At 43.1% G+C, this 25642-nt stretch overlaps 2 protein-coding genes across 2 annotated transcripts; both read left to right on the top strand.

Moving 5' to 3' along the window:
* Window positions 1-337: 337 nt before the first annotated feature.
* On the top strand, window positions 338-15590 carry LOC103119632 (butyrophilin subfamily 3 member A1-like). The gene is made up of 8 exons (XM_007529945.1): window positions 338-380; window positions 4869-5216; window positions 7658-7936; window positions 9472-9492; window positions 11132-11152; window positions 12596-12616; window positions 12849-12875; window positions 15043-15590. Exons 1-8 carry the CDS (start codon window positions 338-340, stop codon window positions 15588-15590), a joined length of 1308 nt encoding a protein of 435 aa, XP_007530007.1.
* A 7933-nt stretch (window positions 15591-23523) lies between these two features.
* Window positions 23524-23954, top strand: LOC103119619 (immediate early response 3-interacting protein 1-like). Its single transcript, XM_060196925.1, has one exon. It carries the CDS (start codon window positions 23568-23570, stop codon window positions 23814-23816), a length of 249 nt encoding a protein of 82 aa, XP_060052908.1. The 5' UTR covers window positions 23524-23567; the 3' UTR covers window positions 23817-23954.
* The last annotated feature ends 1688 nt before the right edge of the window (window positions 23955-25642 follow it).

Here is a 25642-nt window from a genome sequence, read left to right as displayed (position 1 = left end):
CTTACAGGACACAGAAAGGGTTTCCACATCCCCAGGTCCCACAAATCCTATTGATGGACTGGGAGAAGGAGCTGGGAGAGGCAGGAAGATGTGGGAGCTCTCAACTTTCCTTGAGGTTTTGCTCTCCCCAAACCCAGCTCCTGGCTCCTTGCCTCTCCCACTCCCACCTGTGGACTTGGTGTGAGGTTGTGAGGTTGGGGGAGGTTGGTGTGAGCACTGCTCCAGCATCTACTGTCCCCCTGCCCTGTGCTGAGGGGAGGCAGCTGGGCTGGAAGGGGAGTGAGTTGGAGCACAGAACATACACTCCTCCATTAGAAGAATCTGTCTTTGTGAGACCATGGAAGTGAAGGTACAAGAAGCCTGCCAAAATGGATACTTTGGTGAGTGTCCAAAGTGATTATGACCTTCTGTGCCCATGTCCCCCACCCTGCAGGTGGTTATCTACAACTTCTAAAAGTCTGTTGTAAACCTGGACTTTTGCCCAGCAAAGGGAGGGTTGGTGAAGGAAAATTAGTGTAAGATATTGACTATCTGAGCACCAGTCCACACAGTCTGCTGCTCTCCAAGGGGCAGAGGCTGCACTGGCTTTCAGGCCCCAGGTCTCAAGCTGGCATCTGAGGCCCAGCAGGGCTCTGTGCCCTCTGGCTCCTGCATTCTGTCTCTGCAGCCCCTGAGCCAGTGGCTGAGACCAGAGCTGCCAGTCCTGCTGGCACCCAGGCCTCTGCCCCCTGCCCCCTGCAGCTGAGTTGAGCCCACATCCCTGCTCTGAGCCTCTGCTCTCCAGAGAGACCCTCCTGCTGGACCTCTCCCTCCTGCTTCTGTGCCTGTGCTCTGCTGCCTGTGAGTCACTCATCTGCCTTCCTCTGGGGGACCTGACAAGAGTAATATCACTGACTTTGTGCACTAAAACGGTGATTGTTCAAAGGACTGTGCTCCTGGCAGGGAACAGGAGCACACCCATTTTTCAAGGGCATTTGGGGCTAGTAGTCCCCCCCACCAAGTTCATTATGCTTTTCTAAGTGTTTCTCTGGGGCTAATAATAATATGGGGAATTTCAGAAATCACTGTTCTTCTCCCCTTCTCAATCTTTGAGGAGAAGTTTCCCAATCTCCTCTCAGAATTCACAGGATCATAATTGTCTGAAGTGTGTGGGTTCTATTAAGCAGGTTCCTTTTAGAGTGGCTGTTGCTCAAGCTCCTTACACTGATGTCCCAGCAACCTATGTGCTGCAGTTTAAGATTTTCTTCCTTGCTACAGCACAATGTCAACCAAAACATAGAAGTGATCACTGTCCATAAAACCTACTCGAATTTTATATATTTTCAAAGCAATCAGACATTGTTTATGTGGCTTTAGGACATTGTCTTTCATGAATAAATGTATAAGATGAGCTCAGTAAAAATCTGAAAAGCCCAACCTTTACAGGATCTCGTTTTTTATCCATTCTATTCTATTTATTTTCAAAGACACAACAAAATTCTGTTACTATCTAACCCATATCAACCACTAGTTTATTATCTTGAAATTTGATCTTTAAAGGATTATGTGGACAGACCTCACCCTGTATAATGTTCGTCATAGACATTGTTTCTGTTTGAGGTTTACAGGAGCCACAGTCTTCTTCTTGCACTATAGCCCCAGTGAAATCCACCCAAATTGTTTGTGTGTAATTCCATCCTGGTAGCTGATGTGTGGACTCTGTAGTTGGATGCACCATGTTTGATAACTGCTCACCCACTGAGGGGATCCTGACTCTGGTCCTGACTAGGCAGCTTTCTCCTCAGGACTCCTGGTCCCACAGCTCCAGGAAGAGTGTGGAGGGAGTGAGCAGCCCCCAGGCCTTTGAGCACCTGACCCTACACACTGAGAGGAGCCCTGAGCTGAGATGCAGCCCTGGTGCGTGGGCATCAGCACCCTCCTGCTCTCAGCCCTGCTTCCCTGGCCAGGTGCAGGTGAGTGGGAAGGGCTGTCACTGTCTGCTGATGCTGGGCCTGGCTGGGGGTGTGGTGGGGGCACTCTGTTACAGGGGATGGTCGCAGGGCTTTGCCTCTTTTCCTGAAGGCTTTAAGCTGGTTCTCATCCAGCCTGTGCTTTTCTTTTCAGCATTTCTGAGCTGTTAATTTTTACAGTTTTCTGTCTTAGATTTAAAAGTATAAAGTTACGCATTTAATAACAAATATTGTTTCTGAAATGCCAATAACTGAAATGTAAAGTCCTAACTTACTCTGTTTTCAGTCTGCTGAGTGTCCCACGTCCCCTCCTACAGCTGCACTAGGAAAGGCCAGTGTGTGTGCTGCCCACTGCTCTCAGCACCTGGACTCAGCAGCCCTGGGCCCCTGTCACCCTGAGAGTCTCAGTGCCGTCCCTGCTGAGCTAGGAGCTGTGTCCTGTGTCCCTGTCTTGACTTGCCCTTCCTCCCCCTGGAGGTGGACTTGACCTTCAGCTTCTCACCTGCATGTTTTCATTGCATCTCCTTCTCCTTCCCCTCTTGGCCTCATTTTCAGTAGCATCTTCCCACCACATCTTCCACATCCCTGGTTCAGTTTATTCCTGGAGCTGAACTTTCACCGTCTCTCCATCAGCCTCATGCAGATTCCCTACCCTCTGTGTATTTCTCAGCACTGCTCTGGGGTTTCTCTCAAGCATGTTTTTCAAAAAACAAAACAAAACAAAACAACAACAACAAAACCTCACAGAAGTGGTAATTTTTTAGCTGTAATTATAATTATTCCTTTATTATTTTAGGGACACTCTTGTAAAAGTATGCACCCCAAAATACACTGTGACACAGCCTTACAAAGGTGGATTTCAGATTTCTCTTATACATGTAACTGTCTCACTGAGGGATAATTTCAACCCAGCCCAAATCCCCCTGTTATGAAACACTTAACATTTTTGCCAAAACACAGACTCCAGTCGGGGCCTTCACCCAGGGCCTCATGCATGGTAAGGTGTGAGCCAGCTCCTGAGATATTCTTGACTACAATGTCCACCCTCATGTGCTTCAGATGAGGGCAGCTCTAGTAAATGCATCTTTTCCCCTTTCAATTTGAGGAATAACCTTCTGTAGCTTGTTGAGTAAAATTCCCTTTATGTATTCATGGAAAACTTTTCCTATATTTCATTTTTCCTTGCATGCTGATAAGTGAATTTGTTATCAACAACAAGTGGTACTCAGTTCCATGAAAATGAACTGACTTTCACAGAGACAGACAGCAGCACTGCTTCTGTATTTCAAGTTGGTAGTGGGACACTGTGTGGTCTTTATCCAGCAATAGTTCATCCTCCCAACAGCTGGGTGTCCAGCCATTTCTTTAATTCAGTCCTGACGGGAACAACTCAGAGTGCAGACTCAGAAGCTGGTTCGGCTAGTAGAGCACTGGACTCAAGTGTCTGAGTTTCCTGGTTTGATCCCTAGCATGGCATGTTCCAGAGTCATGTTCTGGCCTCTCTCTCCATACCAGCCCTAAGCCCCATCACTTCTAATTCTCTTGCATATGAGATAAATTAAATAACTATTTTTAAAAAGTTGTAAAATTAATAAACACACAAATATTAATCAGGAAATTTAAAATGATTGAGAATATTTGGGAGGAAAGATGTTATGGACTCATTTTTCTTATACAACAAACATGTTGTATAGCAGAAATTAATATCTGGGAAAGTAAGAAAGTGGTTGAGCTCTGAACTTGCAAGACAGAAGTCCTGAGTTTGATTCCTGGTTCTGCCTGTGTTAAAGAGCTCTCTGGACTCTCTCTTTCCTGTACATTTCTCATGAAGTGAATAAAAATTATTTTCAAAAAAATATTAAATAAATCAGAGGCTGGCTCACGTAGTGGAGTACATACTTTACTAGGCATGAAAAGGTAATTCAAGACATGGGAGTCCCGAGCAAAGATGGCTTGAGGGGAAGTGGAAAGGGGTTCTCTCTTCTGTCTTCCTTTCCCTCCCTGTCTCCCTCCCTCTGCTGGAATATATATGAACCTTACTAAGAATGAAAATCTCAAAGGAGCTCATAACAAGGAAAACAGCACAGCTGTGTGTGAGATGGATACTAACAAGTCAGAGTGGTGATCATTTTGCTGTATACAGAAATATCCAATCATTATGTTGTGTGTATGAAACTAATAAAATGCCATATGTCAGCTATATTTTAATGAAAAAAACACACAAGTTAATTCCACCACCATCCCCCATCCTCACAAGTATCTTCTAGGAGTTGTGAAATAATGCCAGCACACAGCCCCAGGGAAGCCCTGGCAGAAAAATAATTATAATAAATAATAAATAGGTTGGATTCATGCTATCTTAAAAATTATTCTGTGGTTATAAATAAGTAATAAGCTAACTGGTTTTCACTGAAGCCTTGTCTGGGCTGAGAGGCTGCTGGGAGGGCTAGAATCACAGAAGAGAACCAGGGAGAATCCTCATGGTTCAAACAATGACATTCAAGTGATGGGGTAGTTTGATTAGCTGAGGAAAATACTAACTTAATATCTTGATTTTCTAGGTGAATGCATGATTTAATCCCCATGATGTAATGCAGTTTCAAAAAATATATTACCCTACATCATGAGAATGAATGGTAGAAAGAGAGCGAGATGGAGAGAAAGGCCAGAGCTCTGCACAGCCTGTGCAGTGTCAGGCTCTTTCCCAAGGCCTCAAGCACTCAGGTCCTGTGCTCCACAGCTGAGCACAATGGACACAAAGGAGTTGAAGGAATCACTTTGCAAAGTACTCTGGGAATAATGGCAACAGTTTAAAACATCACATTGCTTATTGGTTTGGAGTTTAATACATATATTTTGAAAGGCTCCTCAAAAAAGTTTCAGCAATGGGTTCATTATTTTCTTCACTCTTTTCTTCAGGGCAATTTCGTGTGTTAGGCCCAGGAGCACCAGTCATTGCCCCAGTCGGGAAAGAAGCTGTGCTGTCCTGTCACCTCAGCCCAGAGACAGATGCTGAGGGCATGGAGGTGACCTGGTTCCGAATGGATCCTCCAGCTCTGGTGCATCGTTATGTTGCTTCCCAGGATCATCTGGAAGATCAGAGCCCAGAGTACCTAGGGAGGACAGAGTTCCTGAAGGAGAACACCACCACAGGGCAGGTGGCCCTGAGGATCCATCCTATCCTCCCTTCAGATGACGGAGAGTACAGGTGTAACTTCGCAAGCTCCAAATTAAAAAATGAAACAGAATTCAAGGTGTTGGTCACAGGTGAGTCTCTGGAATGAAAACTCCCAAATAAGTTCTAGATTTTTTTATATTTATTTACCCTTTTGTTGCCCTTGATGTTTTTCATTATTTTTGTTATTGATGTTGTCGTTGTTGGATAGGACAGAGAGAAATGTAGAGAGTAGGGGAAGACAGAGGGGGGAGAGAAAGATAGACACCTGCAGACCTGCTTCACTGTCTGTGAAGCTACTCTCATACAGGTGGGGAGCAGGGGGCTCAAACCAGGATCCTTATGCGGGTCCTTGTGCTTTGCACCACGTCTGCTTAACCCACTGCGATACCACCTGACTCTCTCTCTCTCCCTTATCTTCACCTTCCCTCTTGATTTGTCTATATCCAATAAATAAAAAAATTAAAAAATCTTATTATGGGTTAGGCATTGTTTTACACCCTTACATATATGAACTCACTGGATCTTCACAAAAACTTTATGAGACAGATATTATCCATACCCTTCAATTTATTTATTTATTTTTTACCAGAGCACTGCTCAGCTCTGGTCTATTTATTTTTTAAAGTTTTTTTATGTTTATTTATTTCCCCTTTTGTTGCCCTTGTTTTTTTAATTGTTGTTATAGTTGTTGTTATTGATGTCATCATTGTTGGAGAGGACAGAGAGAAATGGAGAGAGGAGAAGAAGACAGAGAGGAGGAGACAAAGATAGACACCTGCAGACCTGCTACACTGCTTGTGAAGTGACTCCTCTGTAGGTGCGGAGCGGGGGTGGGGTGGCCTCTAACCGGGATCCTAACAAGGTTCTTGCACTTTGCGCAACATGCGCTTAACTAGCTGTGCTATCGTGAAATTCCTTCAGCTCTTCTAGAATTTTTTTGGTAGTATTTTGATAACAGCAACCTACACTGTTGAAATAGAAACTGGGCCTTGGTGACTCTACAGTGAAAATATGGTTATCAGAAGCCAAGATATTAAAGAATGTTGATCCAAGTTGTACATCTCCATTCCTCTGGCTGCACAGAGGGCATGGAGGTGACCTGGACTGACAGGACCTGAACTAGGACCTCATATTTGGGAATTCAACAGTTCATCTACTACGTCACCTCCGGAGCTACATTCTCTTACCTTCTTTTAAAAATGGTTTATATTGATTAATTTGATAGAAACAGAGAGAATCAAGAGGGAAGGATAAGGAGAGGTTAAGAGAGACACCTGCAGCACTGCTTCCCTTCTTGAAAAGCACTGCAACCCACTGTGAGAATCACCATTGAGCAACCACAAGAGTCATAACTGCCACCTTCTGCACCAACAAAAGAATACTCCCAGAAGAATACTCCCAGAGAGAAAAAGAATAGGAAAAAAGAATAGAGAAAAAAGAATAGGAAAGTTTCCAATGGAGGGGAAGGGACATGGAACTCTGCTGGTGGGAACTGTATGGAACTAAGCCCCTACAATCTTATAATCTTGTAAATCAATATTAAAGCACTAATAAGATAAAACATAAACAAAGAATCTCCAGTAGGTTGCTGTGATATATCACCAGGAATTGCTCTGCACCTCTCTCTCTCTCTCTCTCTCTCTCTCTCTCTCTTTCTCTCACCACCATGGTTATCACTGGGCTCCTTGCCAGCACTACAAATCCAATGGTCCTGCTGTCATTTTTTCTTTCATTTCTTTGTATTTGACAGGACAAAGAAAAATTCAGAGTAAAAGGGAGATCAAGAGCAATAGAGAAAGACAGACACGTGCAGATCTGCTTCATCACTTGTGAAGCATCCTCCCTGCATGTGGGGAGTGGGGCTTGAACCTGGGTCCTTGCACATAGTTATATGTGAGCTTAACCAAGTGTACAGATCTCACTATGCGCTATTGATCCCTAATGCTGTTGGTCTCTTTCTATTTCAGTCAAAACACTGGGATTAATGAAATAAATTTATAAATGAATAATAATATTTTAATTAAAAAGAGTAAAATGAAAAGAGTAAATACAGACATGTTTGGTGTATGGTCACTCTATTCAATCAACTTTTCTTTCCCAAATTAGACAGTGGCAGTCATTTTATTTTCCTTTTCTTTCTTTCCCCTCCTTCTTTCTCCTCCTTCTTCTTCCTCCTCCTCCTCCTCCTTCTCCTCCTCCTCCTCTTCTTCTTCTCCTCCTCCTTCTCCCTTCTCCTCCTCCTCCTCCTTCTTCATCTTCTTCCTCCTTCTCCTCCTCTACCTCCTCCTTCTTCTTTGTAGGAGATAGTGTTTTACAAGATTTTAAGACATTAGGGTTGTGCTCCACACCACTCCCAACACCAAAGATCTCTGTTCCCACTTACTGTGTTGGTGTTCTCTACAACCACATTCATAAATAGGAGTAGAAATTTATAGAGGTTAATCAGGAAGACAAGCTGACAGTCAAAGTAAAGTGGCAATAAAACTCTTAAAGAATGTACTTTTTCAGTTTCTTTTATTTTCCTTCCCAGCCTCAGGCACAGCTCCTCAGATTCACATTGAGCCTGGCAGCACTGGGGAGGTGAAGCTGACCTGCACATCCAGGGGCTGGTACCCAGAGCCTGAGGTGCAATGGAGGGACCTGCAAGGTCGACGTTTGACACCAGCCTCTGAGACCAAGAGAGCAGCAGGAGATGGCCTGTTTCATGTGCAAACATCTGTCACTGTAGACACCAGGTCAAGAGATGTGTCCTGTGCCATAAGGAACCCAGTCCTCAGTGAGGAGAAGGAAGCACACGTTTCTATGGCAGGTCAGTGTCCTCCAGTGTCAGCATCCTGAGAGATCTCTGCTGAGCAAGGGGGTGACAGCATCCAAGACCTGAGGGTGGAGGGCCTGAAGGATGCTCTACTGCATCCACTGTAGTTGTTATTGGAGAGCTTGTCTTTTGTTTGTTTTTCATTTCGCTGCCAGAGCAAGTCACTACTCTATTTTATCATAATGTTTATAAGGTTGCACAAGGCATCAAAGGATAATTAAATATTTTGAGTAATCTATTAATTTTTTTAAAAAAAAACTCCCTTATTCCTGCTGCCTGGGGAAATGATCCCTTTGAATACTTTGGTGTTGTCTCCAAGATGTCAAATTAAACCACTCAGATCACTCTCACTTCCCAGCTGTTTCCTGAGGCAACTACAAACCTTCTGGTCCTGGACTCTGAAGCCAATTTTGCTGAGTGTCCTGCATTTCACAGAACAACACTGAGACCTAGACTGTCCTGACTGTTGCTTGCTTGTCAGGCTCACATACATGAGTGTTTAAAGTAATTGAATATAAAGGATAGTGAAAAAGTCTGTTTTGAGAAGGGAGGGAGAAGAGTTGGATATAAGGGAATCCTTTGTAGCACTTGCCGTATTTTTTTTTTTTATTATAAGAATATTAGAGTTGAAATTGTTCATATATCAAGACTTGACATTATTGATTGAAAATATATTCTTCTTTATTGGGCATATTAATGGCTTATAGTAGTTTGTACATGTTAACATTTCTCAGTTTTCCACAAAACAATTCAATCCCCTCTAATTCCAATTGAGAATATTTTGGTACTTGATGCACTATTTTTGTGTTTGGGGTATGTTGAAACATTGTACTGTAAACCTTCTTTATGTTTCTCCCTTAGTAAGTATGTGGGTACATCAGCCTCTCCAGGATTCCGGGGTTTCTGTGAATTGCAGGGAGGGAAGGTGAAACTTAGAATCTCTGTCCTGCTCATATGTCTCCCAGGAGAAAACCCTTGGGTTTGTTTCCAACAGCGGGATCACTGATGTCAAGCTCAATCGCAAGGAAAATAACTCCTGTTTTTCAGATGCCTTGTTCCCCAGTCTCTGGCCTTGGGCAGTGGGATCTGCTGTGCCCCTGTGTCTCCTGGTTGCCTTCTGTGTTTTCTTTTCACACGTTAGAAGAGTAGTAGGTATGTTTGGGATTGATATCATTCCTTTTCCACGTTATGAAGACTAATAGCTTTCACTATAAATATCCTTCACAGTTCATCTGTGATGGATGCACTGAACGCAGAAATACTTTGCTCCAGTCTGTTGTTTTGAAGTCTAACTTGAAGGTTTACTTCCCCCTCCACAACTTCCCTGCCGAGTTGGGTTGTCTCTAGATGGGTATGTCTCAGGGAGCAGAGTCATTTCAGAACTCCTCCACATCAGAAAGGGTTTCTGGGAACCTGAGTCTGTCTCACAGCATCCACAGAGCCTCACCTGTGAGATGAACAGCAGTTCAATGAGAGACTGAGGCCCTAGTAACCAATCCTGTTTTTTTTTTTTCTTTGTTTATTTTCAGGTTCACTCTTAAAAGAACATGGTGAGTAAAATTCAATCTGGGAATTTTACTTTTCCAATTTAAGGATAAGGACACTCACTCCAGTTATGCTTCACAAACATGAATCGAGTAGAATGACTGCAGGGACTTGGTGACTTTTAAAGCTCCGATGGGACTATCCTTCTCTGTGGTAATAGACACTAGGGTGAAAACTGAATAAGGGTTAGTATCCTTCCCATTCCTTGTACATGTGCACATTTCTAGGAATTCCCTGAGGAAATCTGTCAGTGTCAGAGAACTGGGCAGTCATTCCACAGAATTCTGCTCATTAAAGGCCAAGGCCAGGAAGTGGCACATGTGGTTGAGTGCACATGTTACAGTGCACAAGGACCCAGGTTCAAACCACCAGTCTCCACCTGCAGGAGGAAGCTCCATAAACCATGAAGCAGTACTACTGGTGTTGCTGTGTTTCACCCTCTCTACCACCCCCTTCCCTCTCAATTTCTGACTTTCTCTATTAAGTAAAGATAATGCCAAAAAAATAAAAAAGTAAAAGACTCAAGTGGTCTTTATTCTCAATTGTGAGCACGATCAGAATCACCTGGAACGCTTGCGAAACCTCATATTACCGGTGCTAAAAAACCAGGGCCCCAGGTTGAGGTTAGGCTGTGTGGTGTGGTTTTCCTGGGGTTGTTGAAATAGCTCACCCATGTTCCCTGCCCAGGTTTGAAAACGAGTACAATCAGGATACTAAAGCCATGGGGGAAGCTTGGTTGCTGTGCTGAGTCTTTGACTCTTACACTGAACCAGAGAAAAACATCCACATATTCCAGGCTCTAGAGATATCAGAGAAAACAAAATCAGCAGAATGAAAGAAAATGAACTGCATAGTTGAGAAATAATTGGCTACTGGCGTAAAGAGTTCCACATAAAGCTTCCATATAAACCAAGCCCTAGATCACTATGTCTGACCTGGAACGCTCCTTAGATGTTTAGACTCCCCACCTCTGACTACAGTAGCAGTAACCCTGCTCCTCAGTCTGAGTGCTCAGTCCCATGGGGAACTGGATGTAACGTCTTCTTGGATCATACTGGGTGAGCTCTAGACAATTAAGAGAAGGATCTGTGGGCTGACATTATCTTAGAAGTGATGATATTCCAGTTAATGAAGTTTAAGGGGAGTCTCTCAGACCATCCAGGTGAATTCAGAGAGACAAATCCTGCTTCTGTTATTATCAGCCTCATCCCTCATGTTCAATTTCCTGGGTAAAGTTGATCAGGTAAAAGCTTGAATGAGTTGACCAAGAACACTCATTGAAAATTTCCTCCTGGGAGTCAGCAGGTTAAAGTGCTGATGGCGCAAAGCTCAAGGACCGGCGTAAGGATCCTGGTTCGAGCTCCTGGCTCTCCAACTTCAGAGGAGTCATTTCACGAGTGGTGAAGCAGGTCTGCAGGTGTCTACCTTTCTCTCCCCCTCTCTGTCTTCCACTCCTCTCTCCATTTCTCTCTGTCCTATCCAAGAACAATGACATCAATCACAACAACAATAATAACTACAACACAACAAAAAAAAAAAAAAGAAAAAGGGGATAAAGAAATAAACATTTTTTAAAAAGAAAATTTCCTCCTTTAATGTTAATAATTATGGATTTATATTTATCATTTTTCTTGATTTTAACAGGTTCTTTAGTGGAAAAGAATGGTGAGTCATATCTATTTCTATTTTAGAGGCATAATATTATTGAACAGCATGCTTAAAATATTAAAATATATCAACAATGCACAGACATAAAAAAATCAGCACCAGAGAGACAGCTCTCCAGTTGGTTTCCCACATTGGTGAGGGACTCAGGTCTGAGCCCTGGCTGCACAGGGAGGGGCTGTGCCAAATGAGGAAGCTTCCATGCTGTGGGGTTTCCCTTGTCTACCTCACTCTGCCTTCCTCTCTGCCCTTCTGAATGAATAACTGGCCTAGAAGGTGGAGTCACACATTTACAAGCCAGTTTCCAATGACCAAAACTGATCAAATTTTCCTTTTCCTCTCCTATGTGTGAAGTGGTTTCAGGATTCAGATGCCCCAAAATAGACTTTATTTTCCTTCAGTTTCAACTAGAATGAGACAAATGTGTGGGAGTGACAGAAAGAGAGAGAGAGAAACGAGAGAAGCCAGAGCACTGCTCTACCCTTTGGAGCCTCCTCTGGGTGCTGTGCATAGTGCTCTCCTGTTGTGCTGGACTGAATTAGGTTCTCACACAAGGAATGTGTGTGCTCTACTCATCAGCTACCCACTACCCCCAACTGATGTTCAGTCTTTCTTTTTAATTAATTCATTTATTGCCACCAGGATTCTTGCTGGGTCTTGGTGCTGGCACTATGTATCCACTTCTCCTAGTGGTCTTATTTCCCTTTTTGATTTTTTTCTTTCCTTTTTACTTTATAGGACATAGACAAATTGAGGGAGAAATAAGAGATAGAAAGGGAGAAAGAAAAATAGATGCCTGAAGACCTGCTTCACTATTCCTTAAGCTTCCCCTTAAAGGTGGGGATGGGGCATCAAACCTGGGTGCTTGCACATGGAAATATATATGTTGTAGTAAACAGTATTTACGATGAACACAATTGATGAAAGTCTTTGTCAGAAGCAGCTGCAGGAGTGCGGGTGCTGCCCTGAGTCTGTGCTCAGGAGCACAGGGCTCCCAGTATGGAGCCACACTGACAGGCTGCTTGCGATGCCCCTGGGGTGATACACTGGCTCATGCTGCTCACAGTGTCCCCAGAGCAGAAGAAAACCACTCAGGACAAACTAGACTTTGCACAGACATTTCCCTAGTGAGATGACAGAGACTGAACTCAGGCATGTTGAGGTGGAGACTGAAGCAGGACAGCAGTTGAAAAGCAGCAGGCAGAGAGCTGCTGTGAGAACAGGAAGCAGCAGACTGTCCCTGACAGCCCTGCAGTGTGTCTGCACAGGCTGCTGCTACCCCAGCTCAGTGTCTGGGCCAAGTGGTCCTGTCAGCCTGTGAGCCTCACATGACAGAGTCTGACACAGATATTCATTGATAAACTAGAGTTTATTAAGATCCAACCTCTGGCATCCAATTTCTTAAAAATATTAATATATGGACCTCTTTGTTTTCATTTTTAGCTGCACTTACTTTGCAACTTGGTAAGTCTTGTCTCCCCCTCATGCTAAACTGAAACCCAGTCAATATCCTCTCAGAATACAGATCTCATTCCCCACTCCCACCCTCTGTCTTTGGTTCCAGAGCAAAGAAAAGCCTTGGGAAAAGAAAGTGAGTGAAGTCTGAATTCTCTACTTTGACACCCATATGTCATTATCCAACTGTCCCTCCTCTGCTAGTTATTAGCTAACTATGAATATTTTTGTCTGTTTGTAGTACTGAAATATGCTCGAAGATTTACAGGTAAATACCACTTTTTATCATGTGTATGAGGCGTGATTTATGTTTACAAGTTAACCTTTCTGGAAGTCTTTTGTAGCAAAGATCTAGCCTAATTGGTATATATGTATTTTGAGTTCTGAAAATAATTTGACAATAAACAAATGTACTTGGCATTAAATAAGAATGAAGACACAAATATGAAAATTTGGTTTCATAAAAGACTTCCTTAAGTGAACACAAAATCCTTGAGAGCATTTATAACATTGAACAATTTCACTGAAATTACAGTGGAAATAAGCCATCACTGTATCTTTTTTAAGATCCCCTTGTTGGGGAAATGCAAATTTAGAAAACTGTCTGTGTATTAGTGGGCAGTGGTGAGCCCCACTGAATGTACAAATTATCATGTACAAGGACCTGGTTCAAGCCCCTAGTCCCCACCATCAGTGGGAAGCTTAATGAGTAGTGAAGCAGTGTAGCATGTGTCTCTCTTTCTCTTCCCTTTCTATACACTCCTTCCTTATCATTTCCTGTCTCTGTTTAAAAAAAAATTCTGCCTGGAGTCGTGAATTCATAGTGCAGGCACTGAGTCCCAGCAATAACCCTGGTGGCAAGAAAGGAAGGAAGGAAAAGGAAGGAAAGAAAAGAATAAAGAAAGAAAATTGCCTTTGTCACAGAGGTACAGTTTCACATCCCCAGGATGTTAGCAGCTTAACTCACCTCCTTGCAAACTACCTCTCTTCCACCACAGGATACAACACCCCCCTTGCCCCAGGACCCTCCACTCCCTTCAGAGTCTTGGTCCTGTTGCAACAGACCACAGTTTATTAAAGTTTCATCCTATGTTTTTCCTACTTTGTTTTTTTAATTTCCACCTACGACATTACTCTATACCAATTCCATAGACAACAGGGTTAAAAAATATGAGACTTGTTTTCAACTCTCTCCACCTTACAACCAATTTTCTCACACCCCTCTGTCCTTAAGTCAGCCTGCACATATGCTGAAGTCTCGCTCCTGGAGACAATAGATCGCTTGATCTAATTGTGACTACTAGCTTATTTCTCTCTCTTTACAGTCAAAACTCCATTAAATAGCTGCTAATCATCCTTCTCTGCAGTTCTTCCCCCCCTTCCCCTGTCCGTCCATCTGCCCAGAGAAAGGGCAGAATCCCCTGTGGTCTCAGGGGATCAGTGACCCCGCCCTCTTCCCCTGGGCTCCCTGGCCCCGCCCCTTCCCCTCCTCCCCTCCTTTGTCTGCAGTGGACACTGTCCTCTGCTGGGGCACCCAGGGCACTTCAGCCTCTGTGTCTGCAGATGGGGCTCCCCTGGCCGCACTGCCCTCTGCTCTACTTTCAAGGTAGTCACATGACTATAAGCTCACGCAAAAATTTAAAGTTATTTTACTAATGTCACAGGAGTCAGATAGCCAGAGAGAGGCAAAGGAAATATATATATATATATATATATATATATATGGAGAGAGAGAGAGAGATGGAATCAGATGGAATCAGACAGGTAAATGTTCCAAGACAAGAATGTTTGTTGAGGCCTTTCAGGAGCTGGTGGTAATATGTAATTCTCCTCCTTTCACAGATGAAATGGTTTAGTGATTTCTCCAAAAACCTTCAGATATAGAGATGGAGTGGCCTTTGGGCAGGAATGTGGAGAGATAGTTACTTTGATCTCTTTGAGTTTTTGAAAAGTACCCAGTAGCATTCAGAGTTTCTTTCTTTTTTTACATACTTTCTTAATTCTTTCTTTCTTCGCCTCTTTCTTTCTTTCTCCTTTCTTTCTTTCTCTTCCTTCCTTCCTTCCTTCCTTCCTTCCTTCCTTCCTTCCTTCCTTCCTTCCTTTCTTTCTTTCTTGAAGCAGGGTCCACACATGGAAAATTTCACTGCTTTGAGAAACCAGCTTCTTTGTAATTCAGACACTCAGGGAGAGATGGAGAGAGGAGAACCCCCCTCCCCCAGCTTCTGCTTTTCCTGGTGACACAGCACCTCCCAGTGGGGCTGGGGCTGGAGCTTGGGCAAGTGCCTGGTGAGGCATCACGCTACCCAGTGAGATCTCTCTCTCTCTCTCCCACCCCTGTTTTCATCCCTCTCTTAGAGGCCATATTAGATAAGCATCTTTACTCTATCTAAAGTCTCTGAGATTTATAATTAATTGATCTATCTCTTCTTTTGTAGAAGACATAACACTGGATGAGAAGACTGCTCACCCTCTCCTCCAAGTATCACAGGACAGAAAATATGTGAGGTCTGTTGAGGAAAAACAAGATGTACCTGACAATCCTGAAGATGCTGATAATCCTCAGCAGTTTGACACTCACAGGGCTGTTCTGGGGAGGAACAGCTTCTCTGCTGGCAACCATTACTGGGAAGTGGATGTAGCAAGGAAGGACAGGTGGGAAATAGGACTGTGTACGGACTCAGTTACCCGGAAAGGAGACATCTCTGTTTGTCTTGAAAGTGGGTTTTGGGTACTTTCCCTGGAGAATGGTGAGTACAAAGCACTCTCCACTCCTCCTTCCATTCTCAGTATCCCAGAAGCCCCCTTGGTAGTGGGTATTTTTCTGCAGTATGAGAAAGGACTGATCTCTTTCTTCAATGTGACAGATTGTAGTCTTCTTTATACTTTCAAAAGCATCTTCACTGAATCCTTAAAACCATATTTCTACCCTGGACCTCTTACTTGGGGAAACATGAGGGACCTACACCTCCCTAGCTGTCAGTGACAGATCCTGTCATCACTGTGGGGACACAACTGAGACACCACAGGGCATCCTCATGGGCCTTGAGAGCATCAGACACCCCACCCAGGAGGCTGCAGTCAGGGGAGCCAGGATCTGTTTCAGGCCCAGACTCCTCCAGCCTTTGGGGAAACTCAGACTGTCCACTCTGTGCTGCCCTCACCCATACCCCATTCTCTGAGAATGCACTTTCTTTACTACTTTGGCTTTAGGAAAAATGCAAAACTCTATAAAAATGCACCTGAGATATGAGGTTGGGATTCTGACACAGTTTAGCTACTTTCTTCAAAATGATGTTTAAGAGTTAGACAGTGGTGAGCCACCTGCTCACCCATTTAAGCACATAGGCTACAACTCTCAGAAACTTAGGTTCAAGACCCTGATCCCCACCTGTAGGGGGGAAGTTCCACCAGTGATGAAGGAATGTTGCAGGTGTCTCTCACTCTCTACCAACCCTCCCCTCCCCCTCTTAGTTTCTCTCTCTCTCTCTCTCTCTCTCTATATATATATATATATATATATATACACACACACACACACACATATATATGTAATTTTAACATGCACAATTTAACTTTACTCACCAGACATCACGCCAGATTGACTCTGTATGTTTCTGCTTCACAAAAAGCTGTGGGCTCTTCAAGGACTGAGAGCACATGCTATTCATGTCTGTGAAAATTAATACTCTGTGTGCACAATACTCTATTGGCTAATAGTTTTCAGTAAAATAATCCACTCCAAAACCTAACCGATGCCTACTTTGAAGTCTCCACATTCACTGAGTTTCTGTCATTGTACAAGGTCCCATTCCCAGGGCCTGTAAGTCTCCTGGCTAAGTTAAAGAGCTCTGTACTTCAGTACAACTTTATAGTCCACTATCATTTAACAATAAAAAATGGATTGGATATGGAAATGGTGGATTTTGTATATATTACTGCCTGGTATGTAAGGTATTGTCATATTTTCTACATGCTACTATATTAAAGTATATACTATACATCAAATATTTATTGTAAATGAATAATTTTCAGAGCTGTGATGCTGAACAGAGAAAACTGACTTAAAATATACTCTGTTGCAGATGGGAGTTGGCAGATGTGGTAGAGCTTTGGCTTATAAAGTTTGAGGTCTTGATGTCAATCCCCAGCATCACATATACCAGAGTTCTCGCTCCTCTTTCTTCCTCCTCTGCTTTCTCTCTCATAAATAAATAAATAAACAAGAAATACTATGTTGTCTTTCACTGTATATAAAATCTTATGAGAGACAAAAGTTAATGTTTCATGAAAAAAATCCAGTTAATTCATTGCTTTAGAATGGACTTTTTATAAAAGACCAGAAGATACCTTCATTCTTGTTTTATATTTTTGCATTTAACAATTTTATGAAATTATTTGTGAAAACAGAGAGAGACAAGAAAGAAAGCCACAGTGAGAGTATGTGAGAGAGACTCAGAGCAGAGCAGCACAGCAGCACAGGCAATGCCAAGGATCAAGCTCAGGCCCTCACACTTTAGAGTCCAATGTCATAACAACCTCCAGCCCATAGAAGCTACCTTTCCTGAGTGACAGGGTGTCAGGTTCCAGGTGCCATCATCAAACTGAAGTAGAGAGAAAGACTCACACACACAATGCTGTGAGCAAGTGAGCCCAGAGTGGCTGCCTCCAGGGAAGCTGCCCACAGACAGGGAAATCCTGAAATGCAGCCCCAAACCAAGCTTTGGGCTCCTTTGAGGGTTGCTCAGTATAGTGACATCAGGCAAAGCAGACACTCAAAGCAGGTTAGCCAAGTAGAAACAATTCAAGGAGAATGTCTGTGCTCATCCCAGGACCCTGCTGTACAGACTTTACATTGTCAGTCCCACACACATCTTGACCCTTTGCTTAGTGAGGCATGGTTATATTCAGATACAGAGGTCATGCTTTTGTGTGAGAGAGACTTTTCTCCTGACCCTCTTTTCTGTGGCAAATGACAGGCATCCACCTTACCCTGGGGCATGAGAAATAGAGAGAGTGGAGTCATATTTCTGGTACACAACTGCATGCTTATAGCCACTCCCTGTGCATAGACATTCCTAGGGCCCTTTCATTTCTTCCTTGTAACTAAAGATGTGTCTATATTTGATGGGATGAGAATTTCATGGGTAGACATATGGGTCACCATTAATTGGTTAGTATTAAGATTATGGTGTTCCACTGGTGACTGTCATTCTCCAAGGTGGCCCCACGTCCTTGCCTCAAGCTACTTCTTCTAGCGTTTGCCCTTCTTCCGTAGCCAGTCAACAGCGTCAGGTTGAGCCTGATGTAAAGTTTCGAGACCTCCTTTGAATCTGGAGAGGTGGCAGTCATTGACTATGTGGGTCATAGTCTGTCTGTAGCCACAGGGGCAGTTCGGGTCGTCTCTGGCTCCCCAGCGATGGAACATAGTGGCGCACTGGCCATGGCCTGTTCGATAGCGATTGAGGAGGGCCCAATCATAACGTGCTAGGTCAAAGCCGGGTTGACGCTTGCAGGGGTCTGTGATGAGGTGTTTGTTCTTTACCTCAGCTGACTGCCAACTCTGTTTCCAAGAGTGTGGAACAGAGAAGTTCAGTGTAGGCGTAGGGGACCAGATTGGGTGACGAGACTGATGCCGTTTTATAGACACCCCTCAGTGAATAACCAGCAGAATCAATGGAGTTGAGAGACCCTAAAGTCAGGTTCTGAAAGCACTGCAGCTTCTACTCTCACCTCTTGTGACTGTGTCACTGAATCTGGGGGAATCCAGCCACCCGCTGTCCTGTGGAGAGTCCAGGGGACAAACCCCAGCACTGTCTGCAAACAGTCCTGTGGACAAGTCACCCTGCAGTGGGTCACCCAGTCCAGTCCAGTCAGCTGTGCCTGCAGCATCCTGAGAGTGAGAGTCTCAGCCATGGGAACAGCTCCTGAGGCTTCAGCTGTGAGACCCTGAGAAAGCTTCACATTCTGTCAGTGATGGCTCCAGGACTGAGGATTGAGAGGAGATGTCACAGGAGTTTGAGTAAATAATGCACTGCGCATATATTTTCAAAAGTTATGATTGTACATAATAAAATGTTCCATATATTTTATTTCATTTTCTGTGTGATCCCTTAATAGTTCTGAGATTCTTTTTAATTTTTGGTTTGAAAGGGCATGCTAAGTTGAAGACTTTAGGCCATAACTATAATATACACATAAAATAAAAGCACAATAACTAAATTGAAAACTTAGAATAAAAGAAAATATCTTATGGACCCAAAAAATGAGGAAATTTCACCCCAGACACACTGAGTACAGACACGGACACAGGATGGAAGCAGAGGCCCCAGATGGAAGCTGCCCAGTGACTTGGCGCCATGAGGAGCCAGCATGGTCCTCAGTAGCTGTGCCCTGACTGGAGCCCTGCACTCACAGAGCCTGGTGCTCACTTACACAGAAGCCAGCTCCCACTGCGAGTGAGTGGGCACTGCAGGGACCTGTGAAATATGCATTGTTTTTACTATTTGGCTCATATTAACACACAATTCAAAAATTGCACTCCATCCCTAGAAAAAATAAAATCTCTCAAAATGGAAAAAATGCGGTGAGACGAGTTAAAGTATGATGAGTCAGTAAGATATAAAACAAGCATTTAAATTATGTTAAAAGAGTAGTCAAACTGACTCCGTCTTTGTAAGAATTATAGTTGTTATCAAGTATGTGTGTCTGGGTGGGGGGCATAGAACTTTGTGGTTGGCTCAGTGTAGAACTATTTCCTTGTAAACTATTATTATATCACAAATAAAAGTGCTTAAACTAAGAAAGAAATTTATATACCAAAGTGTCTATTTTTTTTTTAAAATAAAGCAGATGATAAGAATAAATATTCTTTCTGGAGTGAATTTAAATTTGTGGACTAAATATTTTATACTGGGGTTTAAATCATACAAGACCTGTATATTTGTATATTGTTTTAGAAGTTTTGTATCTATAAAGAATCATTAGAACTGGGAGAAAGTAAACTTAGAGGACACAGTTACAAGAAGCTTTACACAAAAACTGATGAAGTAACAAGATGATAGCTATGAAGACATTACACAATAACAGAGAATTATGGAGGGCTTTAATAGCTGAACACTTTCATAATGGAGGACCTACTAATGCTATGAAATACTTCTAGGACACAGGCACAGGGGCTCAGCAGAACAATGGAATCTCACACCACAGATGTTTCTCACATGAAAATGAGAAGAATGTGAAAACAGGAGATGCTCCAGCAAGTGTCACATTATGCAATATTAACAAACACAGTGAGTTTTTTTTTTTTTTTTTTTTTTCAAAAAGAGGCCTTTGCAGAGAGTTATAAGCCTGTGTGATTGTACTGCTCCTGGTGGGACTATTTTTTCTTTTTCCCCTCTATAGAGAGGGAAAAATATAGAGAAAGACAGAGAGGAGGAGAGGCATGGTAGCACTGTTCCACTACTAGTGAAGTTTCACTTTTGTATGGTGTCCTCTTGTGGTGTCTTAGGGGCTTGAACTCTGGAATTTGGGCCAGGTATAATAGTGAGTACTCTACTGCATGAATCAACTCATAGTCCCAAATAATAATGATTAACGATGTAACAATTAAGACAGAAGTACGGGTGGATGATTATCTAAATCTATCAATTATTTTTTACAAAAATTGAGAGGGAAATTGATACATTAAATAAGTTTAGTTGTGGAGGAGTTGAAAGTTGATATAATCTGTGTATTAGTTCATACAAAATGGTGAATTTTCATTCACCAGGCAATGAACACAGTGGCTAGAGCTGGACTGGAGAGCATGAGGTCCCAGCTCAGTTCCCAGCAACCTAAGTGCCTGGGTGATATTTTTATTCTCTTTTTCATAAATATATAATACTGAAAAAATCTTAATTTTTTTATTAAAAGGAAAAGGTAAAGGTTTCCTTCACTTAGAGAGATGATCTCTAATTTGTTGAAATTAGTGAGTCTGAATGTTGTAGGGTTTTAAAAATATCTTGAAGACTCTAGAAAACTGGAAATTATAAACTAAAAATGTAAAGTCCACAGCAGACCTGGGCTAGGAATTTCTGCTGTGGCCCTGGGACAAGGGAGGGGACTGGTTACAGGACAAAGGAAGAACTTTCCCATCCCCAGGTCCCACCAGCCCTGCCTTTTGATGGACTGGGAGAAGGAGCTCAGAAAGGTAGGAAGATCTGGGGGCTCTCAACCCTTCTTACTCATCCCAAACCCAGCTCCTGGCTCTGAGCCTCTCCCAACTCCCAGCTGAGTGAAAGGCTGCCCCTCCTGAAGGCAAAAGTTGGTGTGAGCACTGCTTCAGCCTCTGCTGTCCCCCTGCCCTGTGCTGAGGGGAGGCAGCTGGGCTGGAAGGGGGCTGAGTTGGAGCACAGAGCATAAACTCCTCCATTGGGAGAACCTGTCTTTCTGAGAACATTTAAGAGAAGAAATAAGAAGACTTCCAAAAAGGAGCCTGTAGTGAGTGCCCAAAGTGATTAGGACCTTCCTGTGCCCATGTCCCCTACCCTGCAGGTGGTTATTTACAACTTCTAAACGTCTGTGGGACCCTGGACTATGGCCAGAAGAGAGAAGCTCAGTGAGGGTGAAATAGTGTAAGACTGTCACTGTCTGAGCACCAGTCCACACAGCCTGCTGATCTCCAAGGGGCAGAGGCTGCATTGGCTCTCATGCCCCAGGTCTCAGGCTGGCAGCTGAGGCCCAGCAGGGCTCTGTGCTCTCTGGGTCCTGCCTACTTTGTTGTTGTTGTTGTTAAGAGGGTTACAATTCCACACAATTTCCACCACCAGAGGTGTGCATACCATTCCTTCCATCAAGAGCTTTCCTATTCTTTATCCCTCTGGGAGTATGGGCCCAGAATCATTATGAGGAACAGAAGGTGGAAGGTCTGGCTGCTGTAATCGCTTTGCCGCTGGACATGGGCATTGGCAGGTGGATCGCTACCCGCAGCCTGTTTCTATCTTTCCCTAGTGGAGCAGGGTTCTGGGGAGTGGGGGGGTGGTCCAGGAAACACTGGTAAGGTCATCTGCCAAGGGAAGTTAGGTTGCCATCATAGTAGCTTCTGCTACTTAGTGACTGAAGAGAATTTAAAAAGATAAAGCAGAATAATTTTTTTTTAATAATCAGAAAACCAAAGGTAAGACTATAGCAGAAGAGATTTGAGGACTCCATTTTTGAAAAAGCTACTAAGTCTCTATTAGGTATATTCCAAGGGGCTTATGACTTTACTAATTTTTGCCTGAGCCCAACAGCTAACATGCTGGTGGGGTAAAGGTATTGTCTGGGGAGATGGTGTCAGAGTTGGAAATTAGACTTGAATGCTGGATTAGGGAAGAAAGTAGCTTGTAAGTATGGGGAAATTATATACACTATTAGCTGTTAAATCCACTGATCAGATCTGGGGCCCATATTCAACACAGGACCCTGTGTAACTTCTGTATTCCTGTAGATCTGAACTTGCATTCTGTGGTCATAGCTAGTTTCATTTTAGGCTGCACTCATTGCAGGACCAGTCTTCCTCTAGTGGCAGAGTATGTTGACCCAGTCTTCCTTAGGAGAGTGGGGCAGTCCCTACTATAATTGTTCCACATTGAGGGCAAGGTCCTATTAGAGGCCCACAGAAGGGCCCTCAATGTTGTTCCTGATGGAGATGACCGATGATGATGGGGAAAAGGGATCTGTTAGCAGTTAAGGCCCATTATATCTTGTGAGAACCCCAGTATTCCCTGACTGGGGCCCCTGATGATGGGGGATGGTGGTCTGGCAGTGATGAAGAGAACCATCATTAAAATATGTCAGTCTCTTGGCCTTATCCAGCTTTTGTAGCCCTTATTTATCTGATATGGTTAGCCTTGGAGTGATGGAGGGAAGTGAAATAAGAAGTGAGGAGGGTATCTTGGTCTATGTAGAATTTGGTTACGTACTTTATGGTCTTTCTTTAGGCCTTTCTACTTGCTTTCTGTACTTGTTCTAGCCCCTCCCTTCTGACTCTATAGCCCCTGAGCCAGTGGCTGAGACCGGAGCTGCGAGCCCTGCTGGGACCCAGGCCTCTGCCCTCTGCCCCCTGCAGCTGAGCTGAGCCCACAGCCCTGCTCTGAGCCTCTGCCCTCCAGAGAGACCCTCCTGCTGGACCTCTCCCTTCTGCTTCTGTGTCTGTGCTCTACTGCCTGTGAGTCACTCATTTGCCTTCCTCTGGGGGACCTGTCAGGAAGTGAGTAATGTCACTGACTGTGGATAGATATTGGTTATTGCTCAGATTGTGCTCATTGCAGAGGGAAACTTCCATTCTTCAACTTCTTTAGGGTCTTGGAGATATCCCTTGGTTATACAGTGTTAAATGTTTCTTTTGAGGCTAAGCATTTTCAGAAAGAAGGGTTCAGAATAACCACATTCCTTCTCCCATTCTTAATCTTTGAGTAGGAGAGGTTTCCCAATCTCTATTGAGAATCCACAGGAATTTGATTCTCTGAAGTATATTGGTCTCATCAAATCTAGAGTTTCTGATGCTCAAGCTCAATCCCTGAGCCTTCAGCAGTTCATCCATTACAATTTAAATTTTCTTCCCCTCTGCTGTCTGCATGATTGGCTCCTGCTCTGATAAATGTGATTCTGAGAGGTGCTGATCTCTTTCTCCCAACCTCAGGGCAGTTATGGTCCCTGAAATGTTTGATGGAACCAGGAGGAGTTGCTGATTTAGTTTCTTCACTTTCTCGGCTGTAGAATGGGAGTGATGGCTTCCAAGTTTCCTAGATGCCAGAATTTACATGCTAAGTTCCTTTGTCTATTTTCCTTAATGTTAGAAAGTCTTAGTAATTAAAGAACTGATGACCAAGGGGAATAGAATACTTGATTAAGAATTCAAGATAGGTTGGCGAGTGCCTGCACCATGTCCTGGCCAGTGGTGGCAGCTGCTTCAGTTAGGCCTTAGCCGCTCAGGGTGACCATGACCTTCACCCTGTACTCCCTGCTGCAGGCGTCCCTGCTGTGCTTGAATGCCACTGCACTGCTGCACGAAGAGCGCTATCTTAAGAACATTGGCTGGGGAACAGACCAGGGAATTGGAGGATTCGGGGAGAAGCCAGGAATTAAATCTCAGCTAATGAACCTTATTCGATCTGTAAGAACTGTGGTGAGAATGCCATTGATAATAGTAAAGTCAATTGCAATTGTATTACTTTTATTATTTGGGTGAAGATAAGTGGGAGAAATGGAGACTCAGAGGAAGAGATGCCAACAGAAGTTATGATTTTGGTCATAATGGTATATACATATCATAGCTGGTCATTTTTACACTCAAAAGTAAAGCTGACAATAAAACCAGAGTCACTATCTGATTTTTTAAAAATGTTGCACTTTACAGTTTCATTACAAAAAAGATCAGATCATCAGAAGGAATGATTACCTAGGATTGGGATACATTTGATTGCTGATTGTCAATAAAGTTCATGCTATGATGAAGATTGTTGAAAGGGTACATGGCTGTCACTTCTGTGTTTTCAAAGATTTTTTTTCTCTCACTTATCAGTGATGAAGTTTTTCTTTTCTTTTTTTTCCCCTCGATGTTCTGAAGTTCTTTTTGGCCTGGTTGTGCAAAATTGATTATCCTCCTAAATAAACTTTACAGGATTTTTAAAAATATTATATGTAAAATGATGAACTGGTAACTTAGAAAATTCTGAACTTTTTGGTTAAATATTTTATCTGTTATCTTGGCTGTAAAAAAATTCAAATTTGTAGTAAATATGGGGAAAATACCATTTGCTCTTGTGGAGAATTCTAATATTGTAAGTTAGGTAGTCTTATGATTGTTTTTATTTTAAGTTTCTTTCCTACATATGGTATTTTATTAATGACCTAAATGGTGAAATCTGCCCAGTTTCTACTTATGTTCATTGATAGAAAAATCTGTGTGTAAAAGTCTGTGCCCCTTTTACAGTGATGATTTGTTTTATAATAAAAGGCAAAATAAATATGAGAAGAAAAAGAATTTAAGATAATTTACATGGTAAATTTCAAAATATCTTCTCTGATGACATTTGGTATTGCCACAACACAATGGCACAACCAAAACATAGCAGTGAGTATCACCCACAAACCTTACTCAGATTTTATTCATTTTAGAAACACTCACTGACTGTGTGGTTTTATGAAATCTCCTTCTATTCATAAATTTATAAGGTGAACACCATAAGAATTATAAAGGTCCAATCTGTAGTAGATCTCATGTTTTCCCCTTTATATTATTAGTCCCCTTACAGATTTTATTGGTAATAGGATTTTATTGGTCTCATCAAACTTATAGTTTCTGATGCTCGAGCTCAATCCCTGAGCCTTCAGCAATTCATCCATTACAATTAAAGACAATAAAATCCTATTACCATCTAAACCATATCAACCACTAATCTATTATCTTTAATTTTGTTCTTTAAAGGATTATATGAATAGACCTCACCTCGTGCAACATACATCATAGACACTGATTCTATTTGAGAAAATAATGGTTTACAGGAGCCACAGACTTCTTCTTGCAGTACAATCCCAGTGAAATCCATCCAGATTATTCTGTGTGTAATTCCATCCCGTTAGCTGATGTGTGGACTCTAGTTGGATGCATTGTGTTTGTTCACTGCTCACCCACTGAGGGGATCCTGACTCTGGTCCTGACCAGGCAGCTTTCTCCTCAGGACTCCTGGTCCCACAGCTCCAGGAAGAGTGTGGAGGGAGTGAGCAGCCCCCAGGCCTGTGAGCACCTGACCCTGCACACTGAGAGGAGCCCTGAGCTGAGATGCAGCCCTGGTGCGTGGGCATCAGCACCCTCCTGCTCTCAGCCCTGCTTCCCTGGCCAGGCACAGGTGAGGGGGAAGGGCCCTCACTGTCTGCTGATGCTGGAGCCCATCTGGGGAGTTGGGGGCACTCTGTTACAGGGGATGGTCCCAGGGCTTTGCTTCTTTTCCCTAAGGTTTTACATCGCTTCTTCAGCCTGAACTTCTCTTTGAGCATTTCTGAGTTTTGTTACGT

Source organism: Erinaceus europaeus, chromosome 9 (assembly GCF_950295315.1).
Source record: "Erinaceus europaeus chromosome 9, mEriEur2.1, whole genome shotgun sequence".
Lineage (NCBI taxonomy): Eukaryota > Metazoa > Chordata > Mammalia > Eulipotyphla > Erinaceidae > Erinaceus > Erinaceus europaeus.
The sequence above is the reverse complement of the archived record's forward strand: the minus strand, read 5'-3'. Positions and strand labels throughout refer to the sequence as shown.

Excerpts from the sequence above, each read along its gene's own strand:
- LOC103119619 (XM_060196925.1), top strand. The coding sequence starts at position 23,568 with ATGACCTTCACCCTGTACTCCCTGCTGCAGGCGTCCCTGCTGTGCTTG.
- LOC103119632 (XM_007529945.1), top strand. The coding sequence starts at position 338 with ATGGAAGTGAAGGTACAAGAAGCCTGCCAAAATGGATACTTTG. Across the intron at positions 7,937-9,471 it reads AGCACACGTTTCTATGGCAG|GTTCACTCTTAAAAGAACAT; the intron begins GTCAGTGTCCTC and ends GTTTATTTTCAG. Across the intron at positions 11,153-12,595 it reads TTCTTTAGTGGAAAAGAATG|CTGCACTTACTTTGCAACTT; the intron begins GTGAGTCATATC and ends TTTCATTTTTAG.